Raw genomic sequence first — 17,068 nt, 5'->3', positions numbered from 1 at the left:
GGATCGACTGTCATTTGACCTCAAAAGAATAGAGACATAATTACCAATAGTCAGTGTGTCTGTGGAGGATCTGCTTACTTCATGTTTCTGAAAGCCTTGGTCATCGTCAGCGCAAATCTTCAACACACCAGAAATGCAGGGCTTACTTTAAAAAGCATTATTTTGCCCGAGGAAATCCATTTAATATCACATCTAGTTTCCACGTTTGTTTGGCTCAGCTTATGACATGATCATGACTTGTTTGCCTCCCTTCTTACATCATTTGGACTGAAGGAGAAAAGTCTTTCAACAGAGATAACGCCAAAACATGTGATTGAAATTGTGATGCTTTGCAGAGTCAGAAAGCCTTTCCCTGCTTAGAAAATGTTTCCTCTGTAACACAGATGTGCTTTTCAAAGCCTTGGAATTTCCTCCTTTGAAAATATGTTGAGTCAACTGAATTTTTAAAGAAAATAATTATACCCTGAATTTGGCTCTGCTGAAAGAGCACATAAGAACTGCAATCATGCTTTAAAGTTTTCCTGTAGTTTATCATGTGAGGATGAACTGAAGAACTGTGGCCCCGGGATTAACGCAGACTCGATCTTCAAAAGAATGAGAAAGTGCAGAGGTGAAAAAATGTGCCAACATGCTTATTATCATTACTCTTCAGGATCTGAAACGTAATATTCAAAATCTGTATTGATCACTATTTGTAATACGTTTGTTGTTAAAAAAAAAATTCCTAGTCAAATGAAGACTGAGAATGGGTAAGTGTATGATGATGGTAAGAACGTTCCTTTATGTGTTTCAAGTCTGGGGGGATTACAACTACAGACACTGTTAACGTATCTTTCCACGGCTGGCTGCGCCACTTGTGTTCCCAGCAGCAATGGATGCGAGTTTTGTTTGCTCTGAATTTCTGTCAACACTTACACAGCCAGCCTTTTCTGTTGTTGTTGTTCAAATGTAGTGGATCTCACTGTGCTTTAATTTGAATTTCTCTAATGATTAAAGATAGTGAGCATCTTTTCACATGCTTATTTGCTATTCATATATCTATTTGGTGAAGTGTCTGTTCAAACCTTTTTGCCTGGTTTTTTATTGCTTCTGCTTTTTCACCATTGAATTCTGAATGCTCACAGCTTATTAAATATATGCTTTGATAAGAAACACATACATAGAATATGGTTTGCCTTTTCCTTGTCTTAACAGTGTTTTTACAAACTCAGTTCTTAATTTTGGTTAATTCTATTTCTTCATTTAGGTGAAGTATTTTTGGTTTTATATCTAAGAAATCTTTGCTAAACTTGAGGTCACAAGGGCTTCCCTGGTGGCTCAGACAGTTAAGAAACTGCCTGCCATTTCCTGGCAGTTTCCTGCAAAGAAACTCCTGCAACCCAGGAAACCTGGGTTCAATCCCTGAGTCGGGAAGATCCCTTGACCAAGGGAATGGCTACCCACGCCAGTATTCTTGCCTGGAATATTCCATGGACAGAGGAGCCTTGCAGGATTATAGCCCATGCAACGGGTCGGACACGACTAAGCAACTTTCACAAGGTCACAAAGCTTTTCTCCTATTTCCAGAAATTTGATATGCTTTAACATTTAGGTCTACAATGCATTTTGAGTTAACTTGTGTATACATTGCAAAGGGCCAAAGTTCAATATTTTTGCATATGGATGCCCCTAACAGCATTTGTTAAGAAGACTTCTTCCTCAATGGAATTACCTCTGAAACTTTGTAGAAAATCAACTAACAATATTTAGCAGGTGCATTTCTAGATGCTTTTGAGCTCCCTTGATTCATGAGCCTATCCTTTTGCTAAGACCACACCATCTATAGCAGCTTCACAGGAAGCCTTAACATCTGGACATGTGAGCTCTCCAACTTTGTTCTCCTTTTTCAAAATGGTTTGAGCTAACAGTCCTGTCTCTTTGAATTGCCATTAAAATTTTAGAAATAGTTTGCCAATTCTTACGAAAAACCTGTGTGATTTTGACTCAAATTGTATTAAATCTCTTTATTAACTTGGGGAAAATTGAGTTATCACCTTATTCAGCCTTCCTGTTCCTGAACAGGTCAAACCACTGCGTTTATGGAAGCATCCTTTCAGTGTTTCATTCGTGTTTTGTGGTTTGGGCATACAGATCAAGCATATACTGTTAGATTGATACTTAAGGATCTCAAGTTATTCTGTGCTAGTGAAAATGGCTTATTTTTAAACTTCAACAATTGTTCGTTGCTAGGCTGTAGACATGCAATTGATTTTAAAATACTGATTTGCTAACCTCACGAATTTGTTCTACCAGCTTATTTTGTTCATTCCTTTGGATTTTCTACTCAATTGTCTGTGAGTAGACATATTATATATATATATATCTGTGTAATATCTACACAGGATATAAGCCTTTTATTTCGTCTTCTTTTATTTCATATCTAAGATGACTGATATAGATTTCTGTCCTGTTCCTGATTTTAGGAAAAGAGCATTCAGTCTTTCACCATTAAATACATGTGAGCTACAGGTATTTTATAGATCCACTTCATCAGGTTAAGGAAGATTTCTTTTAGTGAATGAATTAATAGTGAAGTATATCAAATTTTTTTTTCTGCATCTAGTGGAACTTGTTTTCTTCTTTAATCTATTAGTACGATACAGTACACTGATTTCAAATATTTAACCATCCTTCCATTTCCTGAATAAATGCCACATTTTGCAATTTTTACATATTTCTGGGCACAGTTTGCTTATTTTGTAAACAGTATTTGCGTTTATATACAGAAGGATATTGGTCCATAGTTTCATGGGGAGGTTTGCTGTCTTTGCATTTTTCAGTACTGCTGGCCTCATAAAATGAGTTGGAAGTTGTCTCCCAAACCTCTTTATTGTAGAAGAAATTATGTACATTTTTAATCATATCTTCCTGAAATGTTTGGTAGAACTCACTAGTGAAACTTTCTGGATCTGGAAGAATTTTTTTCTTTTTGGCCACGCTGTGGGGCCTGCAGGATCTTCGCTCCCCATCAAGGATGGAACCAGTGCCCTCTGCAGAGGAAGCCTAGAGTCTTAACCACTGGACCACCAGTGAAGATCCTGTTTGAAAAACCTTAACCACAGACAATTATGTACTTTAATAGATGTAACACTATTATCCATTTCTTCTCAAGTGATTGACAGTTCCTTTAATGTCCTAGGAAATTTTCCTCTGCAAATATTTTAAGACTAGCTCAAATCCTTTTCACCAGTGCCAAATCATTTTTTGCCTGAAGTATCTGCCGCACTGCAATATTACTTTTTCTAGTCTCAGCCCCCCTGGAACTATTTTCACCTTTATCATTTACCCGAAATGTAATATTGTTCACGTCTCACTCTTTCTTAGCAGTCTTTTAAAGACCCATTCAAATTGCTGAGTATATAAATTCTTCCCAGCACATTAAAAATGGGTCTCTACCAAAAGCCTCCAGCATCATCTCCTCTCACCTTTTCTTAAGGTGAAAATCATGGCCTACAAAAGCCAGACTGCTTGTGTTTCTGTGACTCAACTTTATTGCTCACACTATAGCTTTTACTGTAACTTTTCACCATACTCACTAAGACAGTCTTTAAGCATTTTCTCTATCCCCACTCACACATATTCTCTCATTCAGAAACCTTCTTTGATTCTCTAGGGAGAGACAATTTTCCCTCATTCACTCATGCTGTTTCATCATAGGTAATTCAGATATTTACCATATTAGTTTAGATGGTGGTGGTGGTGATGGTTTAGTCTCTAAGTCATGTCTGACTCTTGTGACCCTGTGGATTGTTAGCCTGCCCGGCTCCTCTGTCCATGGGATTTCTCAGGCGAAAATACTGAAGTGGGTTGCCATTTCCTTCTCCAGGGGATCTACCTAACCCAGGGATTGAATCCGTGTCTTCTGCATTGCAGGCAGATTCTTTACCTCTGAGCCACCAGGGAAGGTTAAATACATATACAAACATAGGAAAATGAAATTACCTAAGTTTGCCTCCTTAACAAGGCCAAGCTTCTGGAAAACAATTAAAGTAATATTATATTTCTATTTCAGTCCCTTACTCCTAGCCCAGTATCTGACCCTAAAGTAATACCCAGTAATGTTTGTCGAACTATTCTGGGTTACAGAGCACTGGGGTGGGTTGATTCTGGTGTTAAGATGTGACTATAATTTGTATATCATTATCCAGCATCCTTATCATTGAACGAGGCCCTGGTAGTGGTGGAAAGGAAGTAGAGAGGATCCTCTTCTAATCACTCACAATACCCTTTAGGCTCACAGATCACCTTAAACACATGATCAATGTAGACAATAATTTCCCAAGCACAGTTATCTATGCACATGCACACACACACACACTTTTTCAGGAAATTTCATGAAGTTCATAGAATTCTTGACCTCCACCTGATTTCCAATGTATATACAGGCTTTCCATCCTGAGTTGTTCAAAAGGATATCAACAGCATCCAATAGGATCAGATGAGCCAGGAGGGAACGGAAGAAACAGAACAGAAGAGACCTGAAAGAAGGCAGCTTAGAGCAGATCCAGAAAGTCCACGTTTAGCATTTGGTGGAGATCGTCAGAGTATGTTAAAAAAAACCATGAGGCTGCTGGCTTGACTGTCTCCATTGGTTTTCATCGGAGATGTGAGTGCTCCAGAGGATCATCATGAGTTTAAAGACCCTCCACAGTGGTCCACCAGTGACCAGAGTTAATATTGCTGACAGGAGTGAAGAATTAATAGGGGCAAAAGCCCTACTCCTTTGAGAAGAAAAACAGTGTTTTGAAGAGGGGTGTTTAAGAGCTGTTCCATGACAAGCCTGTGGTGAAAGGAGACAACCTGAATGTGCAAATCTCTGAGGACAGAGGCCATCCTCCATCCCTGCTTCTGGGGCCACTCCTTCCTGCTCTCTTATTCCACTGACTACATCCCTACCAAGCATTCCTCTCTTAGTGAATCTCTCCCTTCAGCATACAAATATACTCAGATAGCCCACTAACAGACATGCTACAAGAAAGAAAAAAAAAACACAATTAAAATAACAGCAAATAAGCTCCAAAACAGAGTATCTTGACTACAACCTTCCTTCACCCACCTTTCAATTCCCCAAATTCTCTAAGTAATACCATTAAGTGTGGACTCCCACATCTTAACCTTCTCTTCCCCTTTCACCCCTAAATCTACTGCAATTTATCTAGCATTCATGTGAATTTCACTGAAACTGCTCACGTGAAGGACACCAATGAATTTTCAGCTGAACTATTTTATCCCCACTTAAATTATTTTTCAGTTGGGGAATCTAAGATGCCAATAAAAATTGAGCTCTCTTTAGGTTTAAATTTCAGAAAACTTAGGTAAAAATGAAGCCATCTACAAGAAAAAATTTTTCCTTTCACAGAATTTAGTCACATCCCTTAAGAAGTCTGAACGTAAGGAGTCTGCATAGTTGATTAATCATCAGTTCATAAATCAACAAGGCACTATTATTTTCTATTTTCAACATTACCACCTTCAGACTATTATCAAGGGTGTGTGTGTGTGTTTAGCAAGAACAAAATCATTTGCCACCCAAGGTAGGGAGAGTTTCTCCCCAAGCATTTTTAGTCGCCCCTCCTAACGCAGGTCACACACCCAGCTATAAATGACTCAAAACCAGGGGAGGAAGGACCCTCATTTTCCTAAACATAAGACCCTGCTTGGCCTTAGGCCCCTTGCCCACCCACAAATGAGTCCATCTCATAGGGAGATAGACCACCCACCGTGATAGGCCTGGACTAATGACCATTTTCCAGACTCCTGTAGACAAGGGATGGACCCACATTTCCGCCACCAAGACGGAAAAAGCGGGAATAATGTTTGTTGGGTGGACAACCAACAAAGTCTGAAGTTTACTTTGTACCGGATTTTGTTTCTAGTACTCACCCCTTAAAGCAGTCGTATGAATAGAGTTGTTTTGGGCCTCTCTCCAATCAGTTTTTTTTGGCCTCAGGGCATGTTCTTAGCTTCCCCCACCAGGGATGGACTCTAAGCCCCCTGCAGAGGAAGCCGCAGTCTTAACCCCTGGACCACCAGGGAAGTCCCTCGCCATTTTCTTCCCCTACCTTTTCACTAACTAGGGTCTGTCTACCAAGTGCACACTCTTGACTTTGAAATCTACTTTTCTGAGAGAGACAATGAGCCTGTTCCAACGGATACTTGCTTAGACCAACAAGACAGGAAATCTAAACTGACCACCCCCGTGGACACAAACACACTCACAGGCACACACACAAATGACACACACACAGACAGAGGAGTTCGTTCCAAAACTTTTACTTGGCCTTTCTCCTTTTCTAGTGTCCGCTGAATGTCTTAAGCACTGAGGAGCCGTCTCCCTGGCGTCACTCGGACACAGGCTGGGCACGAAGTCCGCTGGGAGCCAGGCGCGCGTCCTCCCAGGCTCACTTGTACGTCTTCATATGCCACAGCCCGTCATTGAGGTAATGGATGTTCTCGATGCCGATTCCTTTGTTGACTTTCTCGATCTCGTCCGCGGACATCTTCATGACGCCCACGCACAGGGCGTGCTGCTTTCCCTCCGCCATGATCGCCACTACCGTGTCCACTGCGGCGGGGAAGAGGCGGGCCCCCGGCGAGGTCAGGCCTGGGCACATGATGTTGGCTCCGCTGAGCACGAACTTGATGGCTCCCTTGTCCACCTGCTGGCGGGGCAGGATGAACGGGTACTTGTGCAGCAGCCTCAGCGTTGGGTAGAAGGGCCCTTCCCTTTGCCTGAAGAAGAGCAGCTCCCCGTTCACCGTGAGGATTTCTATGTGCTCGTGGCATCGCACTATTTTGACCGGATCCTTCTTTGGCATGATTTGGTTCAGCCACGGTTCGATGCCGGGAAACTGCTCCATCAACTGGTTCTTAATGCCCTTAATAACGGAAGTTTTCAACTGGATACAGTTCGACACGTTTTCTTTTTCATCAAATTTCTTGAACATGATGCAGGAGGTAAAAAGGGCGACCACAGAAAACCGTGGCTGGGAACCGGGGAGAAAACTGAACTACCAAGAGTCCGGCAGAGACGTTTACCGGTGGGCGGCTGCCGGAGGGGACGCTCGGCACGGCTGTCGTTAACCGGAAGAGGCGCGCGCTTTACGACCTTCCGGCACACGACTTTCTGGCACGTCTACTTCCGCCGCCTGATAGACGGCGGCGCGCTTGGCGGCTTTCTGGGTGCTGTGGGTTCTTCTCCGGAGCGGTGCAGGTGAAAGTGCGAGACTTGAGGAGGGAGCGGAGGAAGAGCGATTATTCTTGCTGCGAGAAGAGAAGAATGGGGGCGGGGGCGGAGGGGAGCAGGGGCTGTGTTCTATTTCTGAAACTATTTCGGTCCAGTTACCCCGGCCAGTCTCTCACGCTCGCCGATGTCGCCTAGCGCAGGCCCGAATACTCGTATACAGTTGCTCTTCGTCACCTTCCCCGTTCTCTCCACCTGCATTCGGAGAAAAGGGGCTCTGCGCCCAGGAGGAATGCGAATGTTATAGTTAGGATTTCGGTCCTTTTTCAGTTCACTTAAGTCGCTCAGTTGTGTCCGACTCTTTGCGACCCCATGGACTGCAGCACGCCAGGCCTCCTGTTCATCACCAACTCCCGGAGTTTACTCAAACTCAAGTCCATTGAGTCGGTGATGCCATCCAACCATCTCATCCTCTGTCGTCCCCTTCTCCTGCCTTCAGTCTTTCCCAGCATCAGGGTCTTTTCAAATGAGTCAGCTTTTCGCATTAGCTGGCCAAAGTATTGGGAGTTTCAGCTTTAACATCAGTCCTTCCAATGAACACTCAGGACTGATTTCCTTTAGGGTGGACTGGGTGGATCTCCTTGCAGTCCAAGGGATTCAAAAGAGTCTTTTCCAACTTCACAGTTCAAAAGCATCAGTTCTTCGGCGCTCAGCTTTCTTTGTAGTCCAGCTCTCACATCCGTACATGACTACTGGAAAAACCATAGCTTATTTTAAACAAATCTAAACTCGTCTTCCGGCGCGGAATACGGTCTCTTTGGTGACTGTAATGGTGCTTCTGAAAAGAATAAGCCTTCTCCTTTATTTGGGTCCAGTGAGTCTCTGTTCTTACTGATTTTCTGTCTACTTTTGTCGATTTCTGAGCAGAATGTTGAAATCTGCATTTGTGGATCGCTTTCCCTTTTCAGTTCTAGCAGCTTGGGATTCATAGATCCTGAGGCTCTAATATTAGGTCCGTACCCCATTTCAGATTAAAATGGAAGTAACCCTGTTAATTAGGATATTATCCGTTTAGGTTCTGCTTATCCTAGGAAGTATAAGGCCGGTGAGGGCGGAAATTATATATTTTATCTCTGTGTTTTCACCCGGCGCAAGATCTGATTCATGCTACAGGCTACATGTGCAATAAGTGGCGGATGAATAAATGAAAGAATGCCTCCTCTCCCCCAAGATCTGGTCCCTTTGTTTTCCAGACGGAGCTTTGTGAAGAGACTAAGAGCAGATCCTGGCTCTGTGGGCACTTCTCTCTGGTAAACACATGCTTGATTTGGGAAGCCTGCACTGCGGCAGAATTGTAACAGGTACTAAGTATATAGTGGAAAGATAACATTTCCTCATTTTTGAGAGCTTATATCACATGAGGTTTTATGTCTGTGTGTGTGTGTGTGTGTGTGTGTAATTATTTTAAGAAACTGTCTCACACAGTTATGGAGGCTGAGGAGTTCTTAGAGGATCTAACTCTTCTAAGAGGACAGTTGTCTTTCTTTCCTTCTTGATTGTCCAGTGTTACCAAGTGTGAAGTCCTGTCTGAGCAGCAGAAACCAGATAGTGAAATTGAGGGGAGGGAAAGTCATTACTGGCCGGAATGACCAGGGTGACTGTAGATGCCAAATAGCTTAATCAGAAATGATTGGACCTGGACCCAGCGATCAGAGGAATTCCCAAAGGATTTTATAGTGAAACTGTTTTAGGCAAAGGACTCTAAAAAATGTCTAGTCTGGAGTTTCATAGCAATGAAAAGTCATTTGAAGTTAATTTATCATTCTTATCTGAAATTGTACTCTTAATTCCATACCATTTAACTCTTCCACAGGGTGCACTTTTTCTTAGCCCACAAGCATCTATTTGCTGTCTGCCACGAAAAGGTACACGAAGTGCTAGATTTTGCTTCTAAATTCAGTTAAAATGAAAAACTTATTTTTGACTTTCAAAAAACTCACCTCTGAAATCACAGGGCCTTGTTCTTTATAGAATAATCTCAGTCTTTGAGGCTGGCATATATTAGCATATTATAAAATATGATACACAAATATTGCTTTAAACATAATAATATGTTAAAACATGACTTTTATGGTTCAGTTCAGTTCAGTCGCTCAGTCATATCCGACTCTTTGCGACCCCGTGGACCGCAGCACGCCAGGCCTCCCTGTCCCTCACCAACTCCTGGAATTTACCCCAACTCATGTCCATTGAGTCTGTGATGCCATCCAAACATCTCATCCTCTGTCGTCCCCTTCTCCTCCTGCCTTCAATCTTTCCCAGCATCAGGGTCTTTTCAAATGAATCAGCTGTTTGCATGAGGTGGCCAAAGTATTGGAGTTTCAGGTTCAACATCAGTCCTTCCAATGAACATTTAGGACTGACCTCCTTTAGGATGGACTGGTTGGATCTCCTTGCAGTCCAGGGAACTCTCAAGAGTCTTACAACAACACAGTTCAAAAGCATCAATTCTTTGGTACTCAGCTTTCTTTATAGTCCACATTTCACATTCATACATAACTACTGGAAAAACCATAGCTTTGACTAGACAGACCTTTGTTGTCAAAATAATGCCTCTGCTTTTTAATATGCTGTCTAGATTAGTCATAACTTTCCTTCCAAGGAGTAAGCATCTTTTAATTTCATGGCTACAGTCACCATCTGCAGTGATATTGGAGCCCAAAAAATAAAGTCAGCCACTGTTTCCACTGTTTCCCCATCTATTTTCCATGAAGTGATGGGACCAGATGCCATGATCTTAGTTTTCTGAATGTTGAGCTTTAAGCCAACTTTTTCACTCTCCTCTTTCACTTTCATCAAGAGGCTCTTTAGTTCTTCTTCACTTTCTGCCATAAGAGTGGTGTCATCTGCATATCTGAGGTTATTGATATTTCTCCCGGCAATCTTGATTCCAGTATGTGCTTCATCTAGCCCAGTGTTTCTCATGATGTATTCTGCATATAAGTTAAATAAGAAGGAGGACAATATACAGCCTTGAGGTACTCCTTTTCCTATTTGGAGCCATTATTTTGTTCCATGTCCAGTTCTAACTGTTACTTCCTGACCTGCATACAGATTTCTCAAGAGAGAGGTCAGGTGGTCTGGTTGTAGGGTAAGGGAGTAAGAGAAGGTGAGGTTCAGAAAAAGAACGAGACCGGCACTTTACAGGAACAGGTCACCTTTAATGAGGCGAGAAGGGGCAGCAGTCAGATTAGTGAGCTGCTGTACTAACCCAAGAAAAGAGTGAGTGTATATATATAGGCATATATGTGGAAATCTACTGTCTTAAGGGGGCCTGTTCTTTTCCAAGGTTGTTTGGAGTAGTTATCTCTTAAATGGCTGGGGCAAGGAATTCTGGAGATTGGCCAGAGGCTGGGACCTGGCTGGGAGCTGGGGGGTCAACAATCTTAATGTCCATTTTTTTTCTTTGGGTGAGAGAGTTCTTTGTTTTGCGTAGAATGGTGGGAAGGACCTAGAGGGGAGTTTTAACTTCAGGCCATTTTGAGCCTTGTAACTTTCCTTCATTCCAGACCCTAAGGAATATATATAAAAAGAGAGAGATGGGCGTTGCTAATGTTCTGGGCTTCTTTGTGCTGATAAATGAGGGTCAGGGGTTTGTGGTCTGGGAGGAAGGAAGTCTAAAGCCTGTAGTGTTGTTTTTCTATTCGAGCTGTCAGGATCTCAAGCAAAAGAACAGTCTTGACTTGGTCTCGGGAAATGTCTTGGGTTCGGTCTTGGAGGGATCCCTGGAAAAGATTAAACAAACAAGGCCCAAAGGTGAGTAGGAGGATGATAAAAATGAATGGTCTGAGAAGGCATAAAACCCAAGGCCTCCAGTTCCAGTCTGTTATCCATGACTTCTAGGAGTTGCTTAATCTCTGGCAGATTCATGAGTCTCGATCTGTAAGGTTTTTTGGAACTCCTTGGACAATACCCAACTGGTTAGCATAGAAACATCAGGGTTCGTCTAGAAGAAGGCACAGACCTCCCTTCTGTGCAGTGAGTAGATCTAATCTCCTTCTGTTTTGTAATACTACGGCCACCAAGAAATCCAGTTGAGTTTGGATAGTTATTAGGCCTTGAGCTGTTTCCTGGAGGCTGTCTGATAGTTCTTTAGAACCTATCTGGTAGTTTTGGATGGAAGTGGTTAAGCCAGCGGTTCCTTTTCCAATTCCAACCGCTATTCCTAGCCCTGCTAAGAGGGGAATGAAATGAATGGCTCGTTTTATTCACTTGCGGATGAGAGGAATAGGCAAGGGTTGATCATTGGGGGCTACTAAAATGTTTGTACTGGAGTATACCAGGGTGCAGGTCCTGGTCCAATTAGTAGGTAGACAGAGGTATGTAGACGTCCCACAGAGGAAAAATAGGCCAAATGTTTTAATACAACAGTTGAAGTCGATGGCGAAGAGGAGTCAAGAGAGGGAGGAGGTTGATCGTTTGTTCAAGGACACTCACAGACCCCGCTAAGGTGGCCCCAACAATGGGAGAGGTGGAGGAATATGCTGAGGGAAACTGCCCTGTAATGGTTAAAAAGTGTACTGTAGGACCAGAAACATTATATATAGCCTTTCTAGTGGCAAAGAGTAAGGTGGCCGTATGCTTGCACATGTTAGGGATTGTGCCCACAGGTTGGTCATATGAACTGTTTTGGGAATTTCTGGATATACAAAAAGGAGCTGGTTGTAACAGTTACTCTCTGGGCAATAGGACCTCCTATTGGAGGTTTTTCATTGAAGGAGGGAAGTTTGGTGAGTAAAGATTCTAAGAGTATCTCTGAATTTCGGATTTGGTCACTAGAGTGAAGCTATTTAAGATATGAAACAAATAAAGGCTCCCCACGGTATGAGTGGTATAGGGACTACCTGTGGTCTAGTTGAGGATGGATGTGGGGAGGGCTGAATCTCCCAGAGGAGTTACAGATAGACATATCCAGCAGTCTTTAGCCAATTGTGGGTTAGAAGCGTTGAGAAGGGTATGGTTTAAATTAAGGGTCCGGAATAGATAGTTGAAGTTAGGATTTTGAAGGAGTTCATGGATCAGAGGAAGAAGGGAAGATAAGAAGAAGATGTTAAACAACATTTGGGGAAGTATAACATAGATTACTATGGAAAAGAATTGTATTTCGAAGGGTTAAAAGTTATATAAGGTTCCCTGTAGCCACAGGATGGAGATGTAATCTTCAGCGTGTTTGAATGTGGATCCTTGAGGACTCGAGACCCAGATATCTGCCAGACGTTGTGCAAGGAATAATTGCAGCTGTGAAACCAACAGGCTCATCCATCGCCAGTTGGGGCCGGTGGAAGCCGTGAGAACTTGAGAGTTGTAGGGCCTGTGTGACAGACTTAATAAGTATTAGTCTGACAAGCACTTTATTCATTGGGCTGCATAACCTTTTTTAGCCGAGTAATGTGTACCCAAGGGGTGATTTCTTTTAATTTTGTAGTGGTAGGGGTCAGCAGAATTACCGTGTAGGGTGCTTGCTATTTTGGGGTTAGAGCTGAGTAGGACTGAACTGTCATATAGACTTTGTCTCCTATTTGAAGGGACGGGTATGGAAGATTGGGGTGTGGTGGAGGGAGTAAGTTATCCATATGTTGCCAAAGGGCATCTTGTATCTGGGCAAGTAAAGGAAAAGGAAGATGAGATGGCAGTTTGGGACTGTCCTGGGAGTGGGGAAGACCCAAAGGTATTATGGGCCTCCCATACTGGCCTCGAATGGACTGATATTTAGGGGGTTTTTTTGGTAAGGCCCGGACCTTAAGAGGGCTTAAGGAAGGAGTTTAGTCCAGTCTTGATGAAGATCGATCGTTAATATGGTCAGAGTTTTTTTTAGGACTCGGTTAGCTCTCTCAACCTTACCGGAAGACCAGAGATGATAAGGAATGTGAACCCTCCAAGGAACTTGAAGGGCTCGTGTAGTATCTTGGGTGATTTGGGATGTGAACTCAGGCCCGTTTTCAGACTGGAGGGAGGAAGGCATTGCAAACCTTGGGAAGATTTCAGTAAGAATAAGCTGAGCCACAGTAGGGGCTCGTTTGTTAGTAGATGGGAAAGCTTCTATCCATCCAGAAAATGTATATACGAAGACTAGGAGAAATTTAACCCTTTTTACAGGTGGCATGTAGGTGAAATCTACCTGCCAGTCTTGTGTGGGAAGATGTCCGCGATTTGGTGGGTGGGGAAAGGAGGGGGGTGAATGTTAGAACTAGGATTTGTCTGCTGACAGACGGTACAAATTTGGGTCAGGTTATTTAAATAAGTCATATCGTCCTTAGTCAGTTCAATAAAGTTCTGAAGGAAAGCCTTAACTACTTTTGTAGAGGGGTGGAAATGGGAATGTAAATATGAAAGTAATGTGTGGATGTTAGGCTCGTCAGTTTGGGCTATAGTAAAGACAGGACTAACAGAGGCAGCTTGCCACTTTGCTTCGTGATCTGCTATATTGTTATAAAAGGAGATAGGGCCATGTCGCTGATGTCCCCAGCAATGTATTATATTATAGCAGCTTGTTTTAGGAGCTGAGCTGCATCAAGGAGATCAGAAATAAAAGAGGCACTGAGAATAGGTGTGCCCTTCTGAGTCAGGAATCCCCTCTCCCTCCAGATTATAATGTTAGGATGTAATATGTTATAGACATATGTGGAGTCAGTGTAGATGTTTATCTTTTGGTCTTTGGCTAGAGTCAAAGCTTGTGTAAGAGCTATCAGTTCAGCCTGTTGTGAGGATGTGTGAGCTGGGAGTGTGGCTGACTTGATGAGGTGAGGAGGGATAACTTTGTCGGGCTGTCCCTGGACTATAGCATATCCAGCCCCAAATGGGGCTTCTTTCTGGGCACTGTCATCTATGAAGCAGGATGAGACTTGAGGATCAGTAAGGGGCTGATCAGTTATATGTTCAAAGGGATTAAGTGTCATATCTAAGGTCTGAACACAGTCATAAGATAGGCGTTCTGCTTCTGGATCTGGTGTAGGGAGTAAGCTAGCAGGATTAAGAGGTTTATAAGGCATGAAAGAAAGGAATGGGTCGAGGAGGTGTGCGTGGAGGATCTGTAGTCGAGCAGGGGGCAGAGAAAGGAAAGCCTGATGAGACAGTAAATGTTTGAAGGAATGAGGTGAGCATACATTTAGAGGAGCATTTCAGGTTAGTTTTTAGGCTTCAGGTATTAAGAGGGTGGTTGCAGCTAAGGCCTGAAGACAAGGTGGCCATCCGAGCGTGACTAGATCCAATTGTTTAGATAAGTAAGCTAGAGGCTCCCATATGTCCCCCCTTTTTTGGTGCAGAATCCTTAAGGCATGTCCTTATCGAGAATGTATAAAAAGGAAAAAAGGCTTTGTGTAATCAGGTAAGTAAAGAGAAGGGCCTGTAGTAAATGTTTGATAAGAGTCTGTATTGGGGTGTGGAGAGAGGTGGGGGCCAATAAGGGATCATCTAAGTTTCCTCGAATAGCTTGGTAGAGAAGTTTTGCTTGGAGCGCAAAATTTGGGACCCATATTTGGAAGAAGTTTAATAGATCTAATACAGAAAGAAGTTCTCTCTTGGTTTGGGGCCTGGGGCTCTGTGTCAAGGCTCCAAGGCTCTGAGCTGGGATTGTTTTGGTTGTGGGAGTGAGAAGCAGTCCCATGTAATGGACAGTGGTGAAAGCAGTTTGTGCTTTGGAGAGTGAGACTCGGTAGCCCCAGTTGCCTAGGGCATTTAATACTGTGGCAGTGTGGACTAGGCAGTTGTGGTGAGAGGAACTACATAACAATAAATTGTCTACATATTGGAGTAAGGTAGTAGAGCCTAAGTCTAAAGTTTGTAGGTCTCTTTGGAGGGCTTGACCGAAAAAATGAGGGCTATCTCTAAACCCTTGTGGTAAAACAGTCCAAGTTAATTGTTGAGATTGACATGTGTCTGGATCCATCCAGGTGAAGGCAAATAGGGGCTCTGAGGAGTGGTATAGGGGTATAGTAAAGAAAGCATCTTTGAAGTCCAATACCGTGAAGTAGAATGTGTCGGGGGAATATGTGAGAGAAGGATGTAGGGATTAGTGACCACGGGGTATATGGGTATTATGGCCTCATTGATCTTGCAAAGATCTTGAACTAGATGCCAAGAGTGGATTCTCTTTTTGATTGCCAGTATAGGAGTATTATGAGAACGATAGGCCGCAAAAGGCTGGCTTTGAGCAGTTGGGAGATTATTGGTTTAAGTCCTTTTCAGGATTCTGTGGTCAGGGTATGTTGAGTTTGGGTTATCACCTGAGAGGGATTTTCAAGAAAAACCTGTACAGGGGAATGGTGTCTGGCTACCAACGGGGCTTCAGTGTCCCAGACATGAGGATCTATCAGGGAAGGTCAGCGGGCAGGTTTGGGGAGTGAGGGTTGGCCAAGGGTTCGGGTGCCATTTGGATGCAAAGAATTGATACGGGATCTAAGAATGGGAGGTTTATAGAAGTTTGTAGCTTAGCCAGAAGATCACATCCCATCAATGCCATTGGGAGAGGAGGGGTTATTTTGGGATAAAAAGGGACGCCTGAGACCCCCTTTGATGGCCATTCCTGAAGGTTGGAGAGGGCCCTTGCTGCTGCTGCTGCTGCTAAGTCGCTTCAGTCGTGTCCGACTCGGTGCGACCCCATAGACGGCAGCCCAACAGGCTCCCCCGTCCCTGGGATTCTCCAGGCAAGAAAACTGGAGTGGGTTGCCATTTGGAGAGGGCCCTTAAAGGAGGCTAAAAGTGAAAAGGCTGCTCCAGTGTCTATTAGGAATGCGACTTTGTGTCCAGCCACCGTGCCAATTACCCGAAGCTCCAAGTCCATCTGTATGGGGCGGACTTGGGGTCTGGAGCTTGGGCTCTGTCACTGGAATAAATCAGGCACAACTGGATCATCTCTCACCTCATCCAAGGAACCATAGTCTGGGGTGCCAGGGCCCCCCGGGTCTGGTTCCCAGCCCATTGTTGTTGGGCCTGGTGTGGACCCCAAGATATGGTGGGTAGTGTCTGAGGACCATCCATTTTCCAGTGGCCCCATTGTTTGCAGGTAGGGCGGGTTTGGTGGGTGGCTGGGGGTTTGGGCAGGACTTAGCTCAGTGTCTCGTTTGGTTACATCTAAAGTAGGGGCCTGGAGGGTTAGGTCCTATACAGGTGGGCCAAGGCTGATGGGCCAAAGGGGTTGAGTCTTTTTCTTGGATAGCTGCAGCGAATAAAGCATATTTGACCTTTCTTTCCTTTTCTTTTTCTTTTTTCGCTTCTTCTTCCCTATTGTTGAAAACTTTAAAGGCTATTTCTAGGAGATCTCTCTGAGGGGTTTTGGGGCCCTTCTCTAATTGGCGTAGTTTTCGGTGAATATCGGGAGCTGACTGGCCTATGAACTGGATGTGTAGGTACAGAAGTCTGGCAGGGGTGGAAATATCTAGATTAGTGTATCTTGGGACTGCCTGAGTAAGCCGTGAAAGAAAAAGGACAGGATTTTCATCTTTTTCTTGAGTCACTTCCCTAATCTTATCGTAGTTAACATGAATGTGAGAGCTTTTTAGCATTCCTTCTAGTAAACAGAAGGATGGTGTAGGTACCGGATGCTGGCATCACCTTGATATGTCCACTGTGGCTCAGTTAAAGGGACTGCATCATCAGCCACTGGATTAGTCCTATCTTGGTTATGGAGCTGATCAGCATGAGTCCAGGCTGCCTGCCATATCCATTCGTTTTCATCAGGGGTTAATATGGCATTTAGGATGTAATAAAGATCATTCCAGGTTAAATGATATGCTTGTGTAAGGCAGAGGCATTCTTTTCTATACCTAGTAGGATTTTCTGAAAAAGATC

General features: G+C 43.5%; 1 protein-coding gene across 1 annotated transcript; it reads right to left on the bottom strand.

Moving 5' to 3' along the window:
* Window positions 1-6,296: 6,296 nt before the first annotated feature.
* On the bottom strand, window positions 6,297-7,133 carry LOC145533480 (malignant T-cell-amplified sequence 1-like). The gene has a single exon (XM_081560960.1). The coding sequence runs from the start codon at window positions 6,984-6,986 to the stop codon at window positions 6,441-6,443; it is 546 nt and encodes a 181-aa protein (XP_081417086.1). The 5' UTR covers window positions 6,987-7,133; the 3' UTR covers window positions 6,297-6,440.
* Window positions 7,134-17,068: the final 9,935 nt, after the last annotated feature.

Source organism: Giraffa tippelskirchi, chromosome 13, assembly GCF_054371585.1.
Source record: "Giraffa tippelskirchi isolate mGirTip1 chromosome 13, T2T-mGirTip1v1.2.pri, whole genome shotgun sequence".
NCBI lineage: Eukaryota > Metazoa > Chordata > Mammalia > Artiodactyla > Giraffidae > Giraffa > Giraffa tippelskirchi.
This window is presented reverse-complemented; position numbering and strand designations above follow the sequence as displayed.